General features: G+C 29.8%; 2 protein-coding genes across 3 annotated transcripts; one reads left to right on the top strand and one right to left on the bottom strand.

Annotated features, from left to right (window-relative positions):
* The first annotated feature begins 16,663 nt into the window (after positions 1-16,663).
* Positions 16,664-20,986, top strand: LOC109818013 (uncharacterized). Of its 2 annotated transcripts, XM_020383392.3 has the most exons (10): positions 16,664-16,816; positions 16,928-17,172; positions 17,959-18,039; positions 18,152-18,550; positions 19,054-19,189; positions 19,335-19,497; positions 19,892-20,020; positions 20,151-20,345; positions 20,583-20,705; positions 20,801-20,986. In XM_020383392.3, exons 2-10 carry the CDS (start codon positions 16,986-16,988, stop codon positions 20,906-20,908), a joined length of 1,521 nt encoding a protein of 506 aa, XP_020238981.1. In that variant the 5' UTR covers positions 16,664-16,816; positions 16,928-16,985; the 3' UTR covers positions 20,909-20,986. The 2 variants fall into 2 exon arrangements, with proteins under 2 accessions (XP_020238981.1, XP_082926206.1); XM_083070080.1 differs by lacking the exon at positions 16,664-16,816 and having other exon boundaries at positions 16,836-17,172.
* A 546-nt stretch (positions 20,987-21,532) lies between these two features.
* On the bottom strand, positions 21,533-24,738 carry LOC109818012 (uncharacterized). Its single transcript, XM_020383391.3, has one exon. It carries the CDS (start codon positions 23,902-23,904, stop codon positions 21,859-21,861), a length of 2,046 nt encoding a protein of 681 aa, XP_020238980.3. The 5' UTR covers positions 23,905-24,738; the 3' UTR covers positions 21,533-21,858.
* Positions 24,739-25,242: the final 504 nt, after the last annotated feature.

Here is a 25,242-nt window from a genome sequence, read left to right as displayed (position 1 = left end):
TTATTTCTAAGATGAGAAATGTTAGTTACTTTAATGCCTAACTTCTTTTCATCAAATCCTTATTTAGCCTCTAATCTTGCAAAATATCACGACCAGTTCAATTTTCTTACCTTATTTATAGTTGAAATTTAGGATATGATTTTATAAAATTATAAACTAATAAGGATTTAAGAAAGTTAAATATGACTTCACGATGTTAATGTTCGGATAAGGTGTAAGACGTAAAAATTAATCAAAATTTGATAAGTTATGTTAGTGTGAACAAAAATCTCATATTAGATAGAATTTAATTTGTTGAATAACATATAAATTATAAAGATCCAAAAATATAATATTTTAAAATTTTAGGTAAAATTAAGGTGTCGAATTCATTTATCTAATTTATTCATAATTCGTTGTGAATATCTATTTAATAGTATTTAGTCCCTTAGGAGTCAATAGTTTAACCTAAAAATCATTTGTGTTAAAAATCTTTTAAATTTAAGAATCTCTTGTACTAAAAATCTTTCTATCAAACAAAACTTTTTCTTAAGAAAAAATATACCATATAAGGTTCTAGTTAAAATGTGTTGTTAATTTTAGATTAAAATATGATATCCAGTGCACTTATGTAGTTTGTTTATGATTCACGATTCACTTAACCTCATCCTATCCTCAACGGGCCATATCTCCTCTAATATCTACCAACCTACTAATGGTTGTGTACTAAGCTTAAATTACTTTCTAGAATCCAGAAAGAAAAAGAAAGGGTACGTTACGTGATCACTATCAGACAATTTATTTTTGTGTTTTGCAGTAAACCATAGAGATTGAGAATGATTAATACAATAATAAGGGTGAAAATGTAGTGGAGTTTCTAAATAAGTAGTGTTGGGCAGAAGTGATATATATTATTATGAATTTAGGTACTTGAAGGGGAGCTGGTGAACTGCCATCTGCCACTTATCGTCTTGAATGATAATGAACAAAGTTTTCTCAGCCTTGAGTTAGCTGGCAACTGTCCTACAAAACTAAACCTGTCGAGCACACCCAGCCAATAGTCAAAAAGGGTGTCTTCTCTGTCTTAATTACAAGCTCCTCGTCGGTGATATATATATAGTTTTAGTATTAGTTTAAACTATACAAATTGGAAATAAGAAGAAGAAAAATGTTACAAGTATTAATCCTTTTGTTGACAATTGTGCGCATGCTGACAAGTAGAACATTTAAATTAAATTGAGGTTTGCTCCTATATGTAGATTTTGTTCATGTCATATTGTGCTGCTACATATTAGTGGTTTCATATGGTTACTTTCGGTAGAAAAAAAGTTTATGTGATATTACTTTTGGTTCAAAAACTGCGATATTTTAAATTTGAACGGTGAGTGGCACTATGCTGTAAGATTTGGAATTATTTTTTGAAATGGTCGAATACTATGAAGAAACTATTTTAACGACCAGTATATGGAAATAAATCAAATAATGGAACAACATTATTTACGTAGTGATGGATGAACCAAATCAAATAGTAACAAACTAGATCTAATAAACAAATAATTAAAAGAGTACGCTACTTGAATAGGAATGTGGAATAACATTCCTTACACCGTTATATGAAGAGGAAATAGTTGATACCGGGTGTGATAATGTAATGCATCACTGTCAAAATCTTAAATGAATTCAAGTGATGATAACTATTGCATATAAATTATTAGCCTTTTGGATCAAAATCTGATGTAATGAGTAAATTTGGAGTACTTCAGATACTCATAAGGAATCAATTTCTTTTGTTTGGCCGATTAAAAAATAGTTAAAATATATTTTTATTTCTTAATTAATTTTCTAATTTTTGTCTTCATAATTAAAAAATATTACATTAAGTGTTTGCATGTAGATATAAATTTTATTTTCTTTTAGTTTCTATAAATTCATAAACTTTATTTTTAGTTTTTATAATAATAGACATAGATTTAAGAAAATAAAAATTATATGCATAGAGATACACAAAATAAAATAAATCGTTTTCAATTAACTATATAAATTAAAAGATAAAATTCATGAAATTATAAAATATAAAAGTTATTTAAAAAAACTTTTGTAATCATAATTAATTAGCGATATCAATTGCATGTGAATACACTTTATTTTATGAGTTTAAATTTATCTAATTTCTGGAAGAAAAAAATAATCATCTAATATAATAAGGACTTAAATATTATTTGAGGACCTAAATCGTTATGATATAATTAAATAAGGAAATATATTTTTATTGTTATTAATTGATTGAAGACCTCAATTTAATTATTAGGAAAAAAAATTCCTCAATGATATAACTTTTATGTAGAAGTTGTTAACTATATATATTTATGAATATTATCCAACCAGATATATTAAAAAAAAAATTATAGCATGAATCTAACACAAATCAAATATGACATAGATTTTCGATTTTTCAATTTGATATCTACAATATTTTTCCTAAAATTTAGGTTTTCTAGTTGACAAAATTACTAAGTGCCATCAACTAACGGGAGCGGTTTTAGTTTAACAAATAGTCAAAAACAAAATTACTAAGAGTCAAAAACAAAACAAAATTCTTCGATTAGTAAATTTTAAAGTCAAGTTTAATTTGTTATCTATATCTATATAAATGATTATCTGTTTTCGTGTATATAATTTTTAGATTATTTTATTCTTAAATTTTTAAATAATAAAAAATAATATTAAAAATTAATTATTTTTATAAATCTAATATTTAAACTTAAGATCTTGAAATTTGAAAATTAAATATAACACCAATTAATTCAACAAATATTAATAATTTTTAAATACTTTTAAATAAATATAAAGACATAAAATATTTGAATTCCATTAATCACAATTAAAAAAGTTAATATTTTCTCAAAGCATTCATTAGTTTCCTCATCTACTAATACATTGGTACATGATTGTCACAATCCTAGTAATTGTCTTATAATCAATTTTTTTTTTTGGATTTAATTACTATTTTAACTCCAATAATTTTATAAATTTTATTTTTTAATTTATATAATAATTAAACACATTTTATTTTTGTTCTGCATGTACTATTTTTTTTTAATCTTTATAATTTTATAAACTTTACATTTTACTATAAAAAATATCATATTGTGACACAAACACCATATATTAATACAATATTTGTCATTAAAACTATTTTTACTTACGCTATAAATATAATATATATTGATATATTGTTAAAAAGTATAGGTATAAACTATAGTGATATATATATATATATATATATATATATATATAATATACTTAAATCTCATTTAAAAATTAACGCTGAAATTATATGTAATTATATATCTAATTTTATATGTATAATGATATTTTTTATATATATTATTATATGTAATATCTATTGTAGTGTGCTGAATTCTTATGACAATAGATGATAAGAATTAAAAAAAAATATCTATAAAAAGGTATTTTTAACTATATAAATTAGAAGGTCAAATTTTTGCGATTATAGAAATAAAAGAATAATTGAATCATATTAATTTTTTTGCAATAGGTGAATAGTGCAAAGAAAATTAATTCCGGCTACGGTAGTAAACACTAATTCTTTGCAATTAATTTTGATAAAAGAATTAACAATATATATATAACTCAAAATGAATCATGATGATCTTTTAATTTGTGACGATAAGGATGTACGGATCGATTTTCATAAAAATAAAATGGTGCCATCCATCACGATTTTATATCGAAAGAGAAGATCAAACACTGATGTTTAATTAAAAAAATCATAAAATATTAAAACACTTAGATAACAAGTTTTGATAGTTGATGAACTTGAATATACGTAGTTGTGATCTCACATATATGAAAAACGTTATTATTCGCATCATTTGATGAGTGCAATGTGGAAAGTCAAGAGAGCTGCGTTTATAACAAAGGACATTTCCTAATAAAATTCATAAATACTTTATACCAACCAATAATATGAGGAAAAAAAAAAGCTACAGTAGTCGTAAGTAAGGAAAATAATGGAAGAGTTACGTAGATAATGTGACACCCTCTACCCCAACATAATTACAATAGATATAAACCATCTATATATAAATTCTTTCTTGGTCTAATATAAAATAATTATCTCAAGTATCATTGGGTAAAAGATGCACATTCATAATTTTCAACTGTAAGTATCAAATTGTCAAGAAATAATAAAATAAAGATTATAGATTAATCCCAGTAAAGGTGGCAGAGCCTCCTAGTTAGGAATTAACTTATAATCTTTTAGTAAAATTATAATATGACAAAAATACACACTTTCAACATAAATAACATAAAAATTACAAAAGAAAAAATAATAATAATTTAACAATAAGTCTAGCTAATCCCGATGTCACATCCTATCAGAGCGAAACCCAAACAGAAGCCTAAGCTTCACCACCAACATCCTCAGCCTCATGCTAATTATCTGCATCATAATTTAAATATACACAAAAATGACAAGGGAGTGAGAAACTTCTCACTCAGTTGCAGATATAGAAATAAAAGTTAAATAGCACACACACACACAATATAATTCACATATATAATCAATCTCACATATATGCTTATGTATAATGATTTTCTTGACTTGACTCACTAATGTATGCATGTGGCGCCATACGGAAGTTTCAGAATTTATCACTGGTGACCCAAAGGTACACCTATCACTGGTGTTCATACACCTCGTTAGCATGTTACATCACTGGTGTCCCGAAGGCACACCTATCACTGGTGTTCATACACCTCGTTAGCATATCGTGGGTGACTCAAAGGTACACCTTGTTAGTCGTGGGTATGCGGCCTCAGCGGCACACCTGGAGTAATATGTGCATATGATGCATGTCATACATTCACAGACTCAACCTTTAGCATGTTACACATATTATATTCATATTTCATAATTAAGAATTATTTCAATAATCCAATTTAATAGTCCAATAGTCCAACAGTCCAAACAGTCCAACAGTCCAAACAGTCCAACAGTCCAACAGTCCAACAATCCAACAGTCCAACAATCCAACAGTCCAGAGGTTGCTTAGGTATCATATTTTTCAATAATAATATATTAAGATCTTTTAAGTAAAGTAGGAAGCTTAAAAGGTAATATAAGATAATAAGGAGGCTCAGCCTTCCATTTAAATAATAGATGACAAATTTATAAATACTTAGGAGGCTTAGCCTTCCATTCAAATAACAGATTCTAATATGTAAATAAATAAGATATAAAACAAAACACATCAATAATACATATTCAAAGAAATAAACAACATGCAAGGGATCGGGAGCCAATCCAACAAACAAACTATTTAACAATTATTCCCACACCCCCCAAGCGAGGTTTCCCACTCCCCCCCTTACCTGGGTTTACAGAAATTTGGGCAGAATCTCCTCCTCTCTATCTTTCCTTAAAAGGAATCGGAATTAGGGCAGAATCTCTTCCTCTTTCTCCTTAAACAAGACACTAGAGCAGAACCTCCTTTTCTTTCTCCTTCTCTCTCTCTTACTTTCTCTCTCTATTTCTCCAGAATTTCCTTCTCTCTAGAATTCTAAATTTTCAAAACCTTAGGCCCCTATTTATAGAATTTTTGAAGTTACTATGCACTATGCACTATTCATTAAAATAATATTATAAATTACTATGCACTATTCATTATTATATTCAAATTAATTAAAATTTTGAAACGTAAAGAATCCGCAGCCCACGTTTCAGCCGCCTCTTCACTGTGCAATTGCATAGTAAAATACTATTCATACATACGTATACGTAAATAGTAAAATACATATACATAAATAGTAAAATACGTATACATAAATAGTAAAAATACGTATACGTAAATAGTAAAATACATAAATAAAATACTTATTCACATAATAAATACATAAAAAAATATTTCTTTTCATTGAATAAAATTTGGGATGTTACAATTCTCCCCTCCTTTTAGAAATTTCGTCCCCGAAATTTTTGCAATGGTAAACTCTTCGCATTCTTACTTCTAATTCTTATGCAACATCACTACCTTGTTGATGTACAACTTTTATCAATTTCCTCAAAGGATTTGCTTAGGGAAAGATCTTGACGAATTTATCCACTTAAACACAAACAAAATCAATTTCTTAAGCGTCTTAGACAAATCTTCCACTAGGGTCTATCTATTCACCATCTTACTTCCAAAATGGAGCATCTAAGTGCTACAAGATTCTTAAAAACTTCTAGTATGCTAACCATAAATATACAATTGCTTTACTCCTCTCTTCATCTTAGGTCACAAAATATCTTCTTAATATTTTGGTACATCTTAGTAGGTTCTGAATGGATACTAAAGATACTCTTATGACCTTCTTCTAGGATTGCTTTATTAAATTCTAGCACACTAGGAATGCACAACTTATCCTTAAATCTCAAAACTCCATCCACTCCAAATTTAAACTCACTCTCCATATCTTGATTCAAGTTCTCTACTTCTCTTTCCATATTAGACCATCACGCTTCCCCTGCGCCACTCTGATACATTTTAGTAACTCCTAAATAAATGTTAAGAGTACTCTTATGTCCTTTCAAGTTTTATAACTAAACATCCAACTGTGTCCTTTCTAATCTCTTGCTTATTTGGGTCACTAATAAAGGATCTAACTCCTAGTTCCTCTAATCTCATCTATTAATCTGATAGTTACTTCCAACTTAAATAATTCAATGCTACTAGGGTAATCTTACACATCAAGCATAAGTTTCTAAATTCTGCAATCAAATTCAATCCTGAAATCATCAAAATAATAATTTGGTTATCATTGTAATCCAGATATTTGCCACAACATCAACACCTAAGCATTAGATACACATATCAGATCACTAATTTTACTACTCTATCTACAACCAATTCAAACTCTTCTATGATCAATTCTAAAGATCAGGTACCTAAGCATAATGTACACTCGGTATCCATATCAGTTCTCTAGTTTCACCATGTCATCTTCACCCAAGTCATAATCATATCCATCACCTTAACCTATAGCCTTATAACTTGTTACCAAAATAAATCAACTAATTATGCTCCTATAATTTTCTTCAACAATCCATTCGTTATTCATACTTAATCTCACAATACTAGAAGTAACCTTATAATCCAAACTTAAATTTCTAATTTGAGCCAAAAAGATTCATCTCTCTAATCATAATGAAAGATAAAGATTTTCTCAAAACATCAATCACCACAATGGCTTTAGCCAAATAATAAGATCAAAATTTTACTCCTTAAGAAATTTCAACTATTTCTTTTATCTCGTATTCAACCCCTTTGGTCAAAAGATATTTAAGGTTCTTATGATCACTAAATACCTCAACCATAGAATCATATAGTTAGTGTCTCCAAATCTTAGTATAAATGACAAAGTCGCTAACAAGGTTATGGGTAAGGTAATTTCTCTCATGAATTTTCAATTTCTTAGAAACATAAGCTACTATCTTTTCTTCTTGCCACAATATTCTTCCTAAACCTATTTTCAGAGACATATTTATATATCACAATAATCTTACTAAAATCTAGTAATATTAACACTAGTCAATCTTTCCTTAAGAGTTTGAAAACTACTTCCTCAATTGTTATCCCATACTAATGTAACTCCTTTCTAGTCAATTCAGTCAAAGGTAATAGTAAGTAATTCAAAGAAGTAAGCAACGAAATGATTTGGGTAGTTAAAAATATACATAGGTTCAAGAATTCCTGATATAGATTATCCTTACGGTTGATTCCAAGGGTAGGCAAGAAACAACCTAGTGAACTGAAACATCTTAATAACCAAAGAAACGAAGGCAAAAGCAATTTTTATAGTGAGAGCAGTTTAAACCATGAACAGCTGTTAAAAAAAAAATTACTCACTGAATTTTCATATAAACTATCAAACAAGACTCTTGATTTTACTAATTGACTCAAGTATCTCTCACTTAAGCACAACTTAGGTAAATCTTCCTCCGCAAGAAATTCATGGTCTAAAATACTCACCTCATACAATCCAAATTCATACTTAGACAATCTAGTTTAAATCTATACTCTAATATGATCATCTCACATCCTAAGGTCAAAAACATTTTATTATCGCAACCCTCCACTGATTGATCCATAAAGTCATCTATTCTTATTTCTACATACATGTATATCAAATCATATTAGAATACCTTTTTCATAAATATCATTCCTAAGCATGTATGAATTGATCATTGCTTACATCCTATAGCATGTACAAGAACCAACTTTTACTACTCTGCATTATATCATTTTAATAGACCTATCAAATACAAAACCTCAAAATATCATATTTAAATCTATTTTTATACCTAACAACTCAAAATATCATGATAGCATATATCTGCCTGACACACAGAGTTGTATTCATCCAAGTGATTTCAAACTTATCTCAAACGAAAGTTAAGTGAATAAGCTACAACTCTTTATGAAGACATAAGATTTCCAAGAGATCATCTCTTTAGCTAAAGATTCAAATATCACCACTAATAAATTCAGTGCTTACTAAATTTCTAATCACCAAGGCAGTCATAACTTGAAGTTCTAGATTTTTGTTTCATCTTATCCTAGTTCTATTGAAAAGATAATATCTAAAGCCATATTCTTCATAAAGACCTCAAAATATAAATTTGGTCGATATAATACTCATACTATCATAACAAACTATAATGAAAATATTTTCGACACCAAATAGCAATAATGTATCAATATATCTAATGCCACAAAATACCTCAACTTTTTCCAAATTCACTACTTAATTTCTCATTCAAGTCTCTCCTTACTTTTCTCAATCAAAACAACTCTCATGCTACCTAAACCATAAATAATTAACATACCAATAATAACACTTAAGGGAATTAACATCATTTCGATCTCTCACCAAAGAGACAACCACCTTTAGATTCAACCTGCTACAACTATAGATGTCAGAAACTTCACCAATCATAAACTCTTAGTACACTCAATATATCACGTCCCATCCAAGGTTCTAATAATTCGAGTTGGCTAACACTATCATGATTATCATTCCTCTGATTACAAACTAACTTAACAATCTCAAACTCAACAATATCAACACAAGACGAACATCATCATCATAGTACACAACAAACAAGACATAGTCAGAGTACACAACAGAGTCATGATAAGCACATAACACACACGGTTGATAAAATCGACTTGCTCTGATACCACTAAATGTGACACCCTCTACCCCAACATAATTACAATAGATATAAACCATCTATATATAAATTCTTTCTTGGTCTAATATAAAATAATTATCTCAAGTATCATTGGGTAAAAGATGCACATTCATAATTTTCAACTGTAAGTATCAAATTGTCAAGAAATAATAAAATAAAGATTATAGATTAATCCCAGTAAAGGTGGCAGAGCCTCCTAGTTAGGAATTAACTTATAATCTTTTAGTAAAATTATAATATGACAAAAATACACACTTTCAACATAAATAACATAAAAATTACAAAAGAAAAAATAATAATAATTTAACAATAAGTCTAGCTAATCCCGATGTCACATCCTATCAGAGCGAAACCCAAACAGAAGCCTAAGCTTCACCACCAACATCCTCAGCCTCATGCTAATTATCTGCATCATAATTTAAATATACACAAAAATGACAAGGGAGTGAGAAACTTCTCACTCAGTTGCAGATATAGAAATAAAAGTTAAATAGCACACACACACACAATATAATTCACATATATAATCAATCTCACATATATGCTTATGTATAATGATTTTCTTGACTTGACTCACTAATGTATGCATGTGGCGCCATACGGAAGTTTCAGAATTTATCACTGGTGACCCAAAGGTACACCTATCACTGGTGTTCATACACCTCGTTAGCATGTTACATCACTGGTGTCCCGAAGGCACACCTATCACTGGTGTTCATACACCTCGTTAGCATATCGTGGGTGACTCAAAGGTACACCTTGTTAGTCGTGGGTATGCGGCCTCAGCGGCACACCTGGAGTAATATGTGCATATGATGCATGTCATACATTCACAGACTCAACCTTTAGCATGTTACACATATTATATTCATATTTCATAATTAAGAATTATTTCAATAATCCAATTTAATAGTCCAATAGTCCAACAGTCCAAACAGTCCAACAGTCCAAACAGTCCAACAGTCCAACAGTCCAACAATCCAACAGTCCAACAATCCAACAGTCCAGAGGTTGCTTAGGTATCATATTTTTCAATAATAATATATTAAGATCTTTTAAGTAAAGTAGGAAGCTTAAAAGGTAATATAAGATAATAAGGAGGCTCAGCCTTCCATTTAAATAATAGATGACAAATTTATAAATACTTAGGAGGCTTAGCCTTCCATTCAAATAACAGATTCTAATATGTAAATAAATAAGATATAAAACAAAACACATCAATAATACATATTCAAAGAAATAAACAACATGCAAGGGATCGGGAGCCAATCCAACAAACAAACTATTTAACAATTATTCCCACACCCCCCAAGCGAGGTTTCCCACTCCCCCCCTTACCTGGGTTTACAGAAATTTGGGCAGAATCTCCTCCTCTCTATCTTTCCTTAAAAGGAATCGGAATTAGGGCAGAATCTCTTCCTCTTTCTCCTTAAACAAGACACTAGAGCAGAACCTCCTTTTCTTTCTCCTTCTCTCTCTCTTACTTTCTCTCTCTATTTCTCCAGAATTTCCTTCTCTCTAGAATTCTAAATTTTCAAAACCTTAGGCCCCTATTTATAGAATTTTTGAAGTTACTATGCACTATGCACTATTCATTAAAATAATATTATAAATTACTATGCACTATTCATTATTATATTCAAATTAATTAAAATTTTGAAACGTAAAGAATCCGCAGCCCACGTTTCAGCCGCCTCTTCACTGTGCAATTGCATAGTAAAATACTATTCATACATACGTATACGTAAATAGTAAAATACATATACATAAATAGTAAAATACGTATACATAAATAGTAAAAATACGTATACGTAAATAGTAAAATACATAAATAAAATACTTATTCACATAATAAATACATAAAAAAATATTTCTTTTCATTGAATAAAATTTGGGATGTTACAGATAATATGAGTAGTACTTTGTTGTGTAGTGTGCAGAGACAAGTGTGGATAGAAGAAATGTCTGGTAGAGTCATGCAGTTATGACAGTAATTAATAAGATTAACAGTGACACTCATGCCAGCTGCAAGGCATGAGTGAGACCTACATGACCAGTTTTGGCGTGCCTTATAATGCTCTCTTACTCACACTCAGACCACTTTTTGTCTAACACTTCTCGATCATCGATTATGGACCCCAAACCAAATTATTTTATCTGCATTGTCTTATAAGCTTTTCTCAACCCTTCCACGCGCTATCGTTTTAAACACAGATCGATCACTAACTACTTCATGGGGACAATTGTTACACCTTTTATTTTGGATAATATTTTAAGTGTTAACAACCTGCAACCATGCATGTGGTTTTGGTTTTCCCTTTACCACTGTTCACAAACTACATGTTCTTCAAATGTTCCCTACAACGACATAGCTGCTGTTCTTACCAGTTGAAAATGAAACTAATATTATAGCTGCAAATAATGCTAAAGTCTATTTGACTAGAAGCTTAGAAAAATAAAGAGTTTTTTTTTTAATGGAGAAGCCCACTTTTGCATCTTCGACTTGTTAATTAGCAGCTTTATTTATCTTCCACGGTATCTATATCCTCGGGAATAAATAGTCGGTGAATTCTTCTGATACCAAATGAAATTTACTGAAACTAAGTAAAGAATTTTAAGGCTTGCATAGATAATAACTGAAAAACAATACAAATTTAACAAAACTTTATCAGTTACAAAGATTGAGGAATGGGAGGGGGAACACTTATTTTTCATTTTTTTAAAAATAAATCGATATTGTTGGCACAAAAATTGGCTGGTTAGTTGCGGGCCAAACAACTTTTTGGGTCAACCATAATTGAGCCCATAACATCTCCAATTGGGCCAAAATAAAGGGAAGCTATGTGGAAAGATATGACCACAACCTGGGTTTACAGACCAAATATTATTTATGGTTGGAAGTGGTTTACAGACCAAATTCTCATATTGTCCTTTATGGTTGAAAGAGGTAGGAGGTAGTAGGAAAAACCTTTGATGGCGTACTCCTCTATAAATAGCCCAAAATGACATATATAGTGTGTTTGTATTCGAGTTGTGTCATGAATTTTCAAGTTTACCTTGAAGCAAAAAATATTAACTTCTACGTAAAATGTTGACGTGGAGAGAGAAGAAAAAACAGCGTTAGAAAATAAATATCAAACACGTACATAATCTAGCTTTCTGGTCAAAATCGATTAGATTTATTCTCATTGACTTATATTAAGTGTTATCTTAAGTTAGTTTAGCTAATCAAGAAAAATTATAAATAGATGAAAGAAAATAGTAATTTTATAAAATTAATCTTATGATTAATCATTTTTATTACAAAACAATGTAACACAAAATTATTTTTTATATAAAATTATTAAAGATATAATTGAAAAATAGGTAATTAATACTATATATTAAAAAGTTAACATAACCTTTATTTTGAGATTTTTTTTTACTGTGGCACTTATTATGGGACATAGTGAGTAAATTTTTTTTAGGCATTTATCACTTTTATTTACTGCTTTATTGATCATTTTATTTTCATCACTTTTAAGTTAGTGTCTCAAGTATTTGTCATCGTCAACAAAAAGGAAAATGAAAAAGATGATGACGAGTATGTGAAAATGAATATAAAGATGACAACATGAGAATGTGTCTAGATGAAGACTTCACACTTGAAGTTAAAGATGAAAATGAAGTGAAAATTTGAAGAGTTTGGAGTTGTTTGTATTGTTATGCTTAATTAGTTAAATTTTGATTCTGGACGGGCTTTGTTTTGAAAAGAAACACAAGATTTGGTTTTGAAAGTAAAATAAATTATGTAATGATCTAATAATCTAGTTAACTGTAGGGCATGTTAATCGACGAAGATTAATATTTTAAACATGTTTAGATTTGAAGAAGTTAAGTTGTTCGGGATTGGTGAATAAAATTATTCATGTTTTGTACTGTTGTAATAAATTAAATTGATTTTGTAATAGATTAAATTATTATTAACAATATTGAAAGATGTTTGTAAACTTGTGTTATATTTAATTAAAGACTAATATTCAATTTTTATCAGACAATCAACAATAATTTATGTGCATTGCTTATAGAGGATAAGTGTTTAACATTTAAAATATTGAAAAAAGATTTTGCTGTTCCTAATAATCTTACTTATTTTGAACAATACTATTTTCAAGAGAATACTTACTGTCTATGCCAAAAATAAAAAAATAAAAAAAAGGAAAAGTTTAAGAAATTTATACCGTGATCGATTATATAAAGTTCTATCATAAAAGAAAAAATTAATGTAAAAAAGAAGTCTTATTGTTAAAGAAAAATCAAAATGTTAAATTTTTCTGAAAACATATAAAAAAAAGTGTTATATTAATATAATAATGTCATGTACTAGAAAAATGTATTTTTTGAATACATAGAAAAGAAAAGTAATGTATAATTGTTAAGACAAAGTCACGGTTCAAGATAAAGTCATCATGACCTACTTAATTTGTTCAAGCATAGTTATTTAAAAAAATACTCATAGTTTATAATAAAAAAAAAGGAAAAAAATGAAGTAATTAATATTATGATTGAGAATTTAAAGTTTTAACATAAAAGAAAAGTTTGATGATGAAAAAAATCTTATTGTAAAAGAAAAATAAGAATATTAATATTTTTCTAAAAATATAGAAAACTGTTATACAATAGTAAAGTGGTGCCAAAAGAAAAAAAAAATGTATTTTTTGGGTACGTATAGGAAAAAATAATGTATCATTGTTAAGATAAAGTCATATATAGAAAAATATAATGCATGATCATCACGTTTAAAGGTAAAAAGCCAAATTCATAATATAAAATTTAACGATATAAATGAAAAGGTTTCTCTTATTATATTGTATGATGATTAGCTAATATATACTTCCATGCCTCTCGTGTAAGGTTATTGTCTCAATTATACTACTTTATTTAATTAATTAAAATAACAAAATTGTTAATTTAATTCATAATAATAAATTTATTTTATTTTTATATTTTTTTATATCTAAAATTACTCATATATTCTTTCTCTTTTCTAATTAATATTTATACATCTTTTAGTTAATTAAAAAAAATATGTATACTATTTATCTTTGTTAATTAATATTTATTTTTTTATAATTAATTAAAGTACATTATCTTTAAAAAAAATTATAATTCATATATTTTATTAAATTTAAATAACCCTTTAATTAAAAATATTTTAATCTAAAATTATTAATATGAGATAATATAAATAATGTCTTATATATTAGAATTATTTTTGACTTGGAAAATTATTAGAATAAGTAGATAGCGATGGGTGAGTTATAGCATGAAGAGAGGATGAATGTCAAATTACCTAACAAGTTACTTCCGAATTTAATATTTATGTTTTCAGTACTCAAAATATATTTAAAATATTAATATTAGCCCACAAATAAGATAATACTTCACGAGTAAGACATTCCGTATTCGTATCTGGTCTGAATTTAAAAAATACTTGCAAAGAAATTTATATTTACTTGATTGAGACCTCAAATCTATGATCTGTCAAACACAAGAGTCGATTCCTTCATTAATTAAATTATTTAAGGAAAATCATACTAAAATCACATGTCATTTTTTAAATGTTGAGATATCTGGCAAACGAAAGCAGGTATTGTCTCGTCATATAGAGTAAATGGTTATTTCGATGTTTCAATTTAGAAATATTGGTCTCTAAGATTAAAAAAAAATATGTTAATTAAGTATTTGAAATTGACATTAATATTAGTTTAAAAATTACAAAATTTAACGACTAAAGTGATGATATTATTCTATAATTAAAAAACAAATTACCACTAAATAATTAAATTTAGACATTTATTTACTATTTTAGATTTTTTTTTTTAATTTTAAAGACTAATATTTACTCTCATGAACCAAAAGAACTATTTACTATATACTACTATTTTAACCTTTGCATAACATATACCAAATGTTTTGTTATATAATACATAACTAAAAATTATAATAAATTTTATATAAATAAATAATATATTTGAATATAAGTTATATTTAAAATTTGTACATATAAGTATTTTTAAATAAAAACCCAATTTTAATTTCATTCTACTTGATATTGACATTAGACAATTTATTATATTTACAAATAGTTTTTTATTGTCATTTTAGAGTTAAAATATTTATCTTAAATTTTAATCATTCACTAATTTTTCATTTTTGTTATAATTATTTTTCAAATATAATAAAAATATGAGCTTAGAAAAAAAAAGGAGAGAATGATTTAAACAATTAAAAAAGTCATTATTTATTTATTTTTAATTATAAATTATATGATATTTTTAATATATGAAAATAAAACTAATATATGTACTAGAAAAATTAATAAATAATTTTAATTTAAAATAAATAAATGACTGATATGTTGCTATCTTATTAATTTAATCCTAATATAATATAAAAGACGATTTACACAAAAAAAAAATCAAGATAAAATTCAAATCAAGCTATTCAATCATAAGAACGTAAAATTTAAAGATTAATTATAATAAAATTAAAATTTATCATATCTATTTGTTAATCAAATAAAGATTAAGATCAACGAGATAAAATTAAAGTTTTGTACTATCTATTTATAAAAGAGGCAAAATTCAGGAGATTTAATTTTTTTTCTTCTCTACTATGTAACATCAATCAAAGGGTTGATTACTGAAAAAGGGGAAAATGAGATGGTTGGACGAAGGCATTGTAATGGACGAAAAGGGTAATGACATAACAACATTAACAACACGTATAAGACATTTTTTTATTCATTAAACCCAAATACGAACGTTGACAAAGATACGGAACAACTTTACTTTACATGAATGTAAAACGACGTCAGATAAACGCCAAAGCTACAACAGCCACAAGCAGTGCCACAATGTTTTCCACACGTTACGCCAATCACTTCCCGCCACGTGGCATGTGCCTCATCTGCGTGGACCCTCAACCTGTGGCACCAATTTTATGCCTTCCGTTCTTGCCAACTTTCAACGACTACCATCGTTGTATTAGAATTTTCTTTAATTCAACAAATTGTTATGATATTTAGTGTGTTTGTTTTAACAACAACAACTCATATTAACAAAAAAAACTATTTTACATTATTTTTTAGTTTAATGGAATGTCATGACAAAACAAACACACCCATATTGAATAGAGTATTTTTAAGATTATTATTGTAAAACTTAATAAATATGATAATTTATGATTGAAATAACCTTACCAAAGTCCATTCTAATTTTTACTCGGTCAAACTATAATCATACTCTTATCTTTTAATCAATTATTTTAGTTAAGTAAATTAATGAAAAATCAAGAAATATATCATGTATAAATGATTTGTGATTGGAAAAAGTGTATAACTGCTTTGTATTGATGCTTATACTTTTTTTACTTAAAAGATTATTCTTCCATTAATCATATTCCTAATAATTAATATATTCAACAATTCTTTTATAATACGTAGATTTCCTAACTATAAAAGGAACAGAAGAAAAGAAGTAGAATTTTTTTCTCCAACCTTGAACAATTTAAATTAGAGGTTGCTTGAAGGTATGTATCTTCTATTTTTTTTTTCTCCTTCCAGTAATTTTGCATTTTGTTTGATCTACCTCTATCTATGTGTTATTTTCAATAATCAATATCAGTTTCTCTATGTGACAGAGGTGTTAGAATGTTGGTGTAAGGTATGATAGTAATCTGCGGCTGAGATATTTATGCTATGGGGTCTTGTGTGTCAAAGAGTGATGATGGATGTGGAAGAGGGAGGTTGACATTAAAAACTGCGAGTAAAAGACGTAAACTCAGAAGAAGAGTGTCTTCTCAGGTTTGCAATGGATCATTGGACAAGGTTGATGTGCCTGAGCCTGACTTCTCTGGTCGCTCCATTTTCAACCCCACTTTTCAAGGTTCATATTTTTGTGTTTGCATTTCTCTGAATTGATTGTGTTTTAGCATTTCTCTGAATTGGTTGTGTTTTTATCTTCTTTTGGAGAGTGCTTTGCCTTTTGTGTCCTGTTTTATTTGCATTTTGCATTTTTGCTATTTGATTTTATGATTTGTTAGGAAATGTTGGAGGCCTTGTAGTAATGGAATGGTTATGCCTCGTGAAAGGCTGAGATAACTGTTGATTGTTTTAACAGGTATAATGGTTGAATCCCTAGGGTAGACAGATTGTAATTATTGGTGAAAATTTTCTGCCTATGCTTAAATGTTTGCAGCAATTGTGTTTGATTTTAATTTTTAAGTTCTGATTATTATTGAATGATTGACTGGGGAGGCTGTAGTGGGATTAGATCATATTGTTAAAATTCAAGTTAAAACTGAAACATACTGAATCACTTTCATTCACAAATCACAACTGAAATAATGTCAGCATTGGTGCTTATGCTATGGTAGAAGGCTTAGCCATAGCCAGGTTTGTTATATACAGAATTACAATAATATTTTCTTCACTATATCAAGGGAGGTGTTGAAATTTAATTGTAAACTAAGCATTAGTTGCTGGATTAGTCCCTTTTATTCATTTTACCCTCTTAAGAAGTTTAAATATAAATTTGTAATTGGGAAGTGAGTTAATTAGTGGATATCTATTCAAAGGATTTTACTTTAATTCTCTGGCCCTGTAGATCTATTAAATTAGTTTGTGCCCAAAATCTTTGTCTGAGACCTTACATGTTAATTTATGGTAGCAGGAACTACGGAGGAGGCATGGTTTGATTCAGTTGGAGCCTTTGAATCAGACTGTGATGATGACTTCCAGAGTATCCCTGATGGTATGATTTGGGATGCTTTAAAATTAATTTTGACGAATTAGTTGCTATCACTTTATGCATTGTATGTGATCACCTTTGACAATATATGATTAAATACAAGTGGTATATGTAGATGTGATATTTCTGAATGGAACTGAAGCCAACCGTGGAGTTTCGACTGATCAGGCGCACAAACCTGGGGTGATATCAAAAGGACATTCTGCACACACCTCTGAGGATGTTAGTAATTCAGATGCTGAGTTTCTTGATGTAGATGCCATGAACTTTCAATGTAAACGCCATGGAAGTGTAAATGAAGCAAATGAACCTGTTTTTCTTGATGAATTTTCCTCGGTGGACGCGAGCTCCAAAAGAGTTGATGGAGATTTGGACAGCTGCGGGATTCTTCCAAGCAAATGTTTGTCATGTCTTTCATCTATTGATCAGAGATCGTCATGTTCTAGTCCTCCTAATACAAGGAACAAGGCTCCTAACAAGCATTCCTTTAGATGGAGTGGGAATGCTACTCTATGTGAGTTCAAGTTCTTGAAACAGAATTCTTATCATTAATGATCATTGTTGCTTTAATGAACCTGCCTTTCACTTGCAGGTTATTAGTTATGACTCAGCTTTAAAGTCTTGTATTGCAAACTCAAAGAAGAAACTTCATTTTGTCATATAGAAGATTGAGTTAGGAATTTTTACCTAGGAAAGAGTACTTTTTAAATATAAAAAGATGTCTATAAACTTTTATGATAAGAAGTTAATTTTTCAAAAAGAAGCAGAATCCATACTAATTTTCGCAAAGATGCTAAAAAGATGTCTGTAAGCATTCTTTTTCAAAGCTCATTGTGTAGCATACATATAACATACTAATTTGAATTGATGTACATTACACTATTGTAAATTCTACATTTATGATTAGTTATGATTCCAAACGCACCCTTACTTTCTCTACACAATGCATCTTATAGTGCAACAATGAGTATATAATGGTTGTAATGCTTTTTTTTCTTTTCTTTTTATGATTGTCAGTTTCCTCCAAGACACTTCTACAAAGACCACTCGCTGGTTCTCAGGTACCCTTTTGTCCAATTGAGAAGGAAATGGTTGATTGTTGGTCACACATTGATCCCAGCACTTTTAAAGTTCGAGGAGCAAATTATTTAAAGTAAGATTAAGATTCTGTCAGTATTTGGTTTCAAGAAATCATTATGTGTACATAAGTGCGTTAATAGTTTAAATTTAGATTTTTACATACATATCATACACAAAATTATGTTTGACTTGGCCTAAAAAGTATATTTCTGAGGCAGGGACAAGAAGAAAGAATTCGCTTCAAACCATTGTGCGTATTACCCATTTGGTGTTGATCTATTCTTATCCCCACGTAAAATAGACCATATAGCTCGGTTTGTGGAACTTCCTGGGATGAATTTTTATGGGAAACTTCCACCTCTACTTGTTGTAAATGTTCAGGTACTTCTGTTTTTCTTCTAAAATATAGTTATCCTTTTAACCTTCTTGTTGAGAATTCTTCTAATGCTAACAATGGATTCCTAGCCATATTCTAATCCTTAGCTGTCTGTTTACTTGTTCTGTTGAATATGTACCATGGTCAGCACAAGTCATAAATATTTTCATGTGAAAAATTTAAAATTATGTCTACACGGACATTCAATAAGAATTGAGTATTGACCATTTTACTGTGTCATCCTATTCATTAATATAATGTGGCGATAAAGTGAATTCCTAATAGATACCTGTGTAAAAGTGTTTTACACCAAAAAGTGCATATAAATTAAACTCTTTTTTAATATGCTCTAATGTTTTTGTACTACATATTCTTATATTGTTATTTTGTGGATTGCAGATTCCCATTTACCCTGCCACACTTTTTCAAGGTCAAACTGATGGAGAAGGAATAAATTTTGTGTTGTACTTTAAACTTTCTGATAGTTACTCCAAGGATCTTCCGTTGAATTTTCAAGAAAACATAAGAGTAAGATGGGTCCTTAATGCAGTTAATTTATCACTTAATATCATAATGTAAATTCTCCCAGAAGCGCATAATGTTGATGACTTGGTGTGTGTTTCTGATGAATTAACATCTGTTTCATGCCTTTCCACAGAGGTTGATGGATGATGAAATTGAAAAGGTAAAGAGTTTTCGTGGAGAAACAATGGTCCCCTTCAGGGAAAGGTTGAAAATTTTAGGTCGTGTTGTCAACACAGAAGATCCTCATTTTAGTGCAGCAGAACGGAAGCTTATGCAGAATTACAATGAGAAACCTTTTCTTTCACGTCCGCAACATGAGTTTTACTCAGTAAGTTTCAGTGCCTTTTTATAATGACTTCTTTCAATAGACCCGTAACTAATGCTGAGAATTAGCATTCACCAAATAAAATGCTGAGAATTGGCTGCTTCTTTTTGGTACCTATATCTTTGGCCAGCAATTTATGGTGGTGTCATTCATTTAAAAGACATATAATATCCACATGCAGTACTTTATTTTCTAATTTTCTTTTGAAAAAACTAATCAATATTTTTTTTTTTTTGGCAGGGAGAAAATTACTTTGAGATTGATTTGGACATGCATAGATTCAGTTATATCTCCAGGAAAGGTTTCGACGTTTTCTTGGATAGATTAAAGGTCTGCATTCTGGATGTTGGTCTCACTATTCAGGCAAGTAGTTTCTTAACTGTCAAAATCAAATGTATTTTCTGCTTACTTTCCATTCAATTCGCTGATATTTTCTTCATATTTTCATCATAATTCAGGGGAACAAAGCAGAGGAGCTGCCAGAACAAATGTTATGCTGTATCAGGATAAACAGCGTTGATTATATGAATTACCAGCAACTGGAGCAACCTGAGGATCCCCTCTAACAATAATATACTTGCAAAACATTTGTTATCAATTTTTGTGATCAATAATGATCATTTCAAGTTGGGTTTCAGTGTCAATTTTTTTTTTGTTGGTATAGAGGTTTAACACCTTGTCACAAATGAAGGGAAATAAGCGCGTGATGATGGGAATGGATGGCATACTTTTCGTAGTGGCAGAGCCGGCTCAAGGAAAGGTCTCTAGCGCAGGAATTCAAATTTGGACTTACCTACACCTACATATATAACGTACAAGAGGGTCCATTTCTCCATAAGCAAACAAATTTATTCTACCAAGACGACTAATCAATTTAAGGGGTGGATTCTGATAAAAGAAAAATGGTTTGTTTTTTCCCCCAGGTGTGAGGACAGTGGTGATTGAATAACTACTATAATTTATAAGTGAATTATGTCGCATTATGAGTGTACAGTTGTTGAAGGCAACAGGTGGGAAAGATGTTAATTTTTTCTTGGTTAAATACCCCCGGGCAAAATATCCAACGTTTGACTATTTATGTGGACAAATGAATTTCAAATTGAGTATTTGTTGGAGATTAGTTGAATCCACCAATAGCAATAGTAATGACAGAGAATTTTGTGTTTTTAAATATTTTAATGATCCACTCATGAAGTTGTTAGAATATTTTGGGATACTTTTTTATATTTGGCTTTTAAGCATTAAACATGACACTTATGTTTTTTGGAATGAGATACTCTAATAAATATATTTTGAATCTGGGATCTTAAACTGTCTGTTCAATGCTACTAAACACAGAAAATACAATCGTTGTCTCTAGTTTATATTTCTAAAAGGAATGGAAATAAGAAATCTATGTATTCTTTTCCTAGTGAAATATGACAATGCTCAGTTTTCTGGTTTTGCACCAAGCAAAAATCAAATGTTTTTGAATGATGCCCAGAGTAGCTTTTTGTAGCACTACACTTCACAATTCTTAATGTTTGCAAGGATTGAGAGGTTCTCCACATAACCCTTTATTTCCAGAATATGAACTCTCAGGAAAATCAATCAAAGGTTTTCCATCTGGAATTTCCCCTTCAAGAAGATTGTTAGATACGTTTAATTCCCTCAGCTTTAACAACTTGAGAAATCCGTTGGGAATGTTACCAGTGAAGTGATTTTCCTGCAGCTTCAATCTCTCCAATGAGGTTAAATTTGCCAACACCTCCGGCAAGTTGGAGCCCAATTCATTGAAGCTCAAATCCAAACTGATAAGTGGATTCAGTCTCCCAATTGAATTTGGTAACCTACCTTTCAGAAGGTTATGAGACAAATTCAGAAACTGAATATCACATTGCCCTCTCACACCAATTTCCTCAATTCCACTTGAGAAGTTATTCTCAGAAAGATCAACAAATTTTAGTGATGCCCCCAAAATACCTTGTCCTATGTTAAATACTGGAGCTATGGAGCCTGTTAGCCTATTTGAGTGAAGATCAAGCACTCCTAAATCTTGCAAATTTCTAAAAGAGTCAGGGATGTATGAATTAAGTGAGTTCCTTGAGAGATTTAACATGTATAGTTGATTGAGGCTTCCTATCCATGATGGTATGCTTCCACTGAGAAGGTTCACTGACAAATCCAATTCCTGTATTGGACTATTGGTTGTTTGGAAAAAATCTGGAATTTTGCCCTGGATTCCACATCCAGCAAAGTAAATATTGGAAAGTGATGACATGTTTCCTATCCATTTTGGGATGGCAGAGAGATTCAGATGGTTGAAGGAAAGATCAAGTGTTTGAAGATTTTGAAGGGAAGAAATCTCTTGGGGTAATGGCCCTTCAATCAAATTTCTAGAAATGTTCAACATCATGAGCTGAGAAAGTTGGCCTACTGATTTTGGTATTTGACCAGATAAGAAGTTACCACTGAGATATAACTCAGTCAGTAATACTAAATTGCCTAAACTAGATGGCAGTTCTCCTTCCAGTTTATTGTTTGATAAAGAAACTCTTTGAAGAGATACCAAATAGCCAATACTGGAAGGTATATTTCCAACAAAGAGATTATTATCGAGTCTTAAGAAGCCAAGAGAAGACATTTCACCAGATCTTGAAGAAAATGGAATGGTTCCCTCAAGATAGTTGGAGTTCAGGTACAAGACAGAAATGACAGTTAAATTGGTTAATGAAGAAGGCACTTTCCCGCTTAACAAATTGTTTGAAAGATCAAGCTTTTCCAAAGCCTTCATCTCACCAATACTATTGGGTATATTACCCTCAAGAGCATTGTCATGAACATCCAATTCTACCAAATTAATCAAATCCCCTAGTGAGTGTGGTATTGTACCTGAAAATTGGTTCGAGTAAAGCAGCAACCTTTTCAGACTTTTTAGACTTCCAAGGCTCATCGGGATCGACCCAGATAGCTTATTTTCCTGCAGAGCCAGTTCTTGGAGGTTTGGTAACTCTCCAATGCTTTCTGGTATTGGGCCAGTTAAATTGTTGCCATAAACGTAGAGCTTTTGCAGCTTTGGCAGGTGCAAACCAATGGTCTGTGGAATTGTTCCACTAAGACCAACTAAACCACCAAGATCAATGATTTCAAGAGAGGTGAGAAGTGTTATGGAAGGAGAAATCCACCCTGTCATTTGTGTTTGAAACAAATCTGCATCTGTGGAAATGAATCCTGGGAGATTGATCTGTGTCACTCTAGAGGTTGCATTTTCACATATTATACCTTCCCACTTGCAGCAGCTATCACCAACCCACTTAGCTAAGCGGCCAGATGTGTCCTTTTGAATTCCATTCTTGAAGCTCATCAAAGCTTCCAAATCACTGGAACTGCATGCTTCTATAGTCCAACTTGTTCCTCCAAAAGCTATCACTATCAACAATACAACTACCTCTAGCACCTGATAATTCATCTTGCTATAGGCTCCCAAATGGAGGTGGTTCTTATGGAGTGATATCTTGCATCTGAAGAAAGTACTTAGGAATGCTGGCTTGGATTTCATCTTGAGAAATAGTTCACAAGGCATAGATAAGAAAAGCTAGTATTGCATTTGCTCATAGATCTAACTTTTTCTTTTTGATCACCTTTTCCTTTTAATTTTTTTTTGTGCTGAAAAGCATATTTGTCTCTGGGTCATGATGTCCCTAATAATGCTTGTGGCCATTGAATTCAAAGACTGGCCCATGCCATCTGATTAACTGGATAAGTGGCAGGAATCTCGTCCTAACGTGTTTTTGAATTTTGAGTATTGTCTACAGTACACCTTCTCCAATGTGTGCTCAAGAAGTGGTGTACTTCGTTAAAACTTAAGCAGTAATTGTATTGTAGAAGAGGAAAACCAGCCTTCTTTCCCAATTTGAAAAATGACAGCCAACCAATGCTACGATCCAATTGTACTCGAGTTTTTGTGACATAGGACTAGAGTTTCCACATGGGAATCTAGGGTACACCATGAAGCACAAACACTTCTGCAGTGTATGTCCTGTGTGTTGTGCACGACACGACACTTCAGACACAAATTTTATGGGCCTAGAGAGCGAAGTCATGCATAAAAGCCATTTTTAAGTTTTACTAGTTATAACATGAGTTAATCACTTATACACTATTAAGGTAAATTTTTTTTATATTGATAACTAATTATATTTTTTAATTATCTCATGTCACTGTTAAAAATAAATCTGTTTATAGTGACATGACATAATTAAAAAATATAATTAATTGTCAGTGTAAAAAAACTTTACATTAATAGTGTATAAATGATTAACTCTTATAATATTATATATATATTCACTCTTTTACATTAATAACACATCTATATTATATTTTATTTTAAAATATTCTTAATAATTTTTATATTTTATAATTTATCGACTTTATGAATTCCTTTATTTTTCAAATATTCAACCTCCTTTCATGTCCACTTCATTCTTTCTCTCTTAACTCTAACTTTCAATTTTTTTGTCTTCCAAGCATTCATACCTGATACCTCTTTCACACAAATCCCTTTCTTTATTTTTTAAGATTTTAAAACAGTTGTAATTTTTCTTCAAAAACATAAAATTTTAAGATCTTTGTACATCTTTCCTTTCACTCAAATCTAGTTTCTGTAACATTAATTTTAGTGTTTCCAAAAAAAATTTTTTTAAAAATATTTTCATAATTTCAGAAAGTATTTTTTTGAAACACTAAAGCACTCTAGTGTTTCCAAAGTAATAAAAAAAATCTAAAAGTGATCAAATACCTTAAAAATTTGGGATTAATTGTATATCTTATGAACACATATATTTACAAAAAATCCACTCAATTGATAAGTGAGAAGTACCGAATTAGAGAGAAGTAAGGGAGAGAGAAAAAAAGTGTGTGA

Source organism: Cajanus cajan, chromosome 3 (genome assembly GCF_000230855.2).
Source record: "Cajanus cajan strain Asha chromosome 3, NIPB_CcT2T_4, whole genome shotgun sequence".
NCBI lineage: Eukaryota > Viridiplantae > Streptophyta > Magnoliopsida > Fabales > Fabaceae > Cajanus > Cajanus cajan.
The sequence above is the reverse complement of the archived record's forward strand: the minus strand, read 5'-3'. Positions and strand labels throughout refer to the sequence as shown.